The sequence below is a fragment of the Microtus ochrogaster genome, unplaced genomic scaffold (genome assembly GCF_000317375.1).
Source record: "Microtus ochrogaster isolate Prairie Vole_2 unplaced genomic scaffold, MicOch1.0 UNK91, whole genome shotgun sequence".
NCBI classification, from domain to species: domain Eukaryota; kingdom Metazoa; phylum Chordata; class Mammalia; order Rodentia; family Cricetidae; genus Microtus; species Microtus ochrogaster.
In genome coordinates, this window is record NW_004949189.1 from 1,078,565 (window position 1) to 1,081,850 (window position 3,286).

Here is a 3,286-nt window from a genome sequence, read left to right on the forward strand (position 1 = left end):
TCAGCAAAGTAGATGCCTTTCCCAAACTGAAACACCAACAAAAGTGGAGATCAGCTGTCTAATCCATAATGAGAAGGTCCTGGCATGGTGGTCCATACCTTTTACCCCTGGATTCAGGAGGCAGAAGTAGGCAGGTCTTTGAGTTTGAGGCCAGCCTGGTCTACAGAGTGAGTTCTGGGAACCAAGAAAACAGACAAGACGAGGCAAGGCGGTACGTAGAGTGCTGGGGTACACTCCGGCAACCGTCCTCTGGCTTCCACGTGTGCACACCAGCATGCACACACACAAAGTCAGAGAGAAAGCTACGCTATTTTATTAAACAAATTATCAAAAAGTTAACAACATGTGGTTTTTGTTTGAAGATTGTATCTTGCTTATCGGATCAGCATTTACCACAGCTGCAGAAAATTAAACTGAATCTTTAGAAGGTATCGCATATGGACCTGGTTGGGGTTGTAGACAATAAACTCATTGTAGTTGAGGGTGTACCCCTCTGGATTGAGAATTCCTGTGTCACTTGCTGGCCCTAAGGGCACTGTACTCCCATTCCTGCCAAATGGAAGAAAATGTGTCAACACCAGCATTTGGTCCAGAAGTTGAAACAGACAAGTAATTCTTAACAAACTGAAAGAAGTCTGTCAGTAGCCTTAGCTCTGGGTACTCACAGGGTGACGAAGTGGGCGGGGTCAGGAGCCATCTTTCCCAGCCCCTTGGTGCTATGCTTGCCCTGAAGCAATCCTTCTGCCTTAGGATTGGCCTCTAGAAGCTCATTACACTGGCCTAGAGCTACCTGCAAGGGAAAAGATCCACGAATGTGTCTATACCCAGTTCAGGGTGGGCCATTCCAGAACTCATTACACTGGCTTAGAGCTACCTGCAAGGGAAAAGATCCAGAACGTCTATACCGGTTCAGGGTGGGCCATTCCAAAGCTGACCAGAACATCCCCATTTCTATTTTATTCCCTACTTTAAACCCATTCTGGGTGTAACTCTTGAATCCAAAGTCAAATTTTCTTAGTGAACTAGCTGTCATAGCTGTGTTCCCTGCCTACCTCTGACAGGAGAAGGAGTCCTGTGTTCTTCGGGCGAGAGGCAAAGCAGTAGTTGGCACTCTTGGAAGACATGTCAGCAAAGTAGATGCCTTTCCCAAACTGAAACACCAACAAAAGTGGAGATCAGCTGTCTAATCCATTATGAGAAGGTCCTGGCATGGTGGTCCACACCTTTTACCCCTGGATTCAGGAGGCAGAAGTAGGCAGGTCTTTGAGTTTGAGGCCAGCCTGGTCCACACAGCAAGTTCCAAACCACCCAAGGTCACAGTGAGACCCTGCCTCAAACCAGCAGCAGAAAATGATAAGAAATTTATAGAGAAGAAAACTTAGCGCTGACCGTGAGGGTCCATTCTCATAAACACAACATGGTTCCTCCCCCACTGCCCTTTCCTACAGTCCAGAGACACCAGGACGGCCACACAGCTCTGCCTTCAGACCCTAAGAGACAATTCCTTTCAGAACTTAGAGAGAGGACATGGTAAGAGGTGATGTGGTTATCAGTGAGCTGCCTGAACTCTTTCAGAGAAGCACCACCTAATCCTAATATGGGCTGGGGAACCAAGATCATCACTCTACTTTTTCCTTTGGGTTCCTCTAGAGGTCAGTCTCTACTTACCATGTAGCCTGTAATGGGAGCCTCAGGTGGGGCAACTCGAAGCCCATGGCTCAGGATTCCCACCCAGTTACTCAGTCTGGAACCGTGCCAGAGTAGCATCCTAAGAAAGACCCATTATTCTACTCCATTGTTCTCCTGAACACAACACACAAACCAAGCAGCTGCCCCCCGCCACCGGCCAACCTCCTTCATCACACTCCAGGCGAGGAAATGTCTGCTCGACCCCGAGCTGGACTCAGACCTGTTAGGAAGGTCCTTTCTGAAGGCCTCTTTCTCCCCTTCCTTCTCTACTTCAAACACATCCAGCAAGGTCATAGTGTAGTCCCTGTGAGTAGGTGCGTGGGTGGACTGCAGGTACTGAGAAATCACCTGTGCAAAGAGTGAAGAGCAGCAAGTGCAGCCCCTGTATGAGGCCGGGCTGAAGGATGCAGGGCTCACAACACAGTAAGAAAGAGCTCTAAACTCCCAAGTTCCCGGGAAATACAGGGATGGGAAGGAAGGGCTTCACTGGAGTAAGACTGAAAATAAATGACTATTTTCATTACTTTGAATTCGTTACTTTCATGGTCCAGAGGGCGCAACGCACAATGTAAGTTTCTGTAGTGTTGGTCCAGCGGGTGTTCGGGGCCTTGGCGCTCTGACTTCACCAGCTTAAGGGCGATTTCAATGTCTCCAAGCGCCTAAGAGAACGAGACACAGAAGCAATGTGAAGGAGCGCAGGCTGAGTCTGAGAACCTCCCGGGCACTCACGGCTCACCTCCAGCAGTTGCACTTTGTCCGACAGCTCTTTCTCCGTCCGGATTACTGGAGGGGTAGAGAGGCTACGAACAGAGAGACAACCAGTGTGAGGTGGTCTGGTGTGTGGCTAGACGGTACAGGACAAAAACAGTCACTGTGGGAAACGGGTATGTCTTCTTACTGAAGAAAAGGAAAAAAGTTGGACTTGGTGGCGCACACCTTTAATCTCAGTGCTCAGGAGGCAGAGGGAGGAGGATCTCTGTGAATTTGAAGCCAGCCTGGTCTACAGAATGAGTTCCAGGGTAGCCAGGACTACATAAAATCAAGATTTCCTATTTGAAAGAGAAAGTCCTATGAAAAGACTTCAAAGACTAAATATATAAAGGGATATTAAATGCACATTCTAAGTAGGATAAAACACCTATTTAGTTTTACATCTAATATCCACTAGTGAATACACAGTTTGTATTGTGTTGGTATGACACAAACAGTAAAATCTACCACTAATACATCACACCAACATTCCATTTACAGGAGTGCAGGAAGGAAATTCTTCAAATTGGAGTTTTTTAAACAAATTTCAATAGTAAGGAATGATTCTTGCAATCACATAGGAAACTTGACAAAAGCTTATAATCTGCCTTTCACCGCCTCTCCTTACAGGTACACATATCTGTACATATATACACAACCTTTGTTTGTATACTTTGGAATTATTAAATTCTGGTTCAAATCATTTATAATATAAAATATTATTTTGTTATCGTCTTCTCTCAAGAATATATTTTTTTAGATTCATGTTTGGGTTTGAGATTCCTAGGTATTTCTGTATTGTCTCAGAAGACTCATGGAGTCCTCCCTAAGGAATGACTGTATCTCA

At 46.0% G+C, this 3,286-nt stretch overlaps 1 protein-coding gene across 1 annotated transcript in view; it reads right to left on the reverse strand.

Moving 5' to 3' along the window:
* Nucleotides 1-292: 292 nt before the first annotated feature.
* Parp2 (poly(ADP-ribose) polymerase 2) overlaps nucleotides 293-3,286 on the reverse strand; it is a 13,779-nt gene continuing 10,785 nt past the window's right edge. The window contains exons 10-16 of the mRNA XM_013355095.2: nucleotides 2,426-2,489; nucleotides 2,214-2,348; nucleotides 1,910-2,037; nucleotides 1,669-1,768; nucleotides 1,053-1,151; nucleotides 666-790; nucleotides 293-549 (exon numbers count right to left, since the gene is read on the reverse strand). Coding sequence (XP_013210549.1) covers nucleotides 390-549; nucleotides 666-790; nucleotides 1,053-1,151; nucleotides 1,669-1,768; nucleotides 1,910-2,037; nucleotides 2,214-2,348; nucleotides 2,426-2,489 — 811 coding nt within the window. The 3' untranslated portion in view covers nucleotides 293-389. The remainder of the gene's footprint in view (nucleotides 550-665; nucleotides 791-1,052; nucleotides 1,152-1,668; nucleotides 1,769-1,909; nucleotides 2,038-2,213; nucleotides 2,349-2,425; nucleotides 2,490-3,286) is intronic.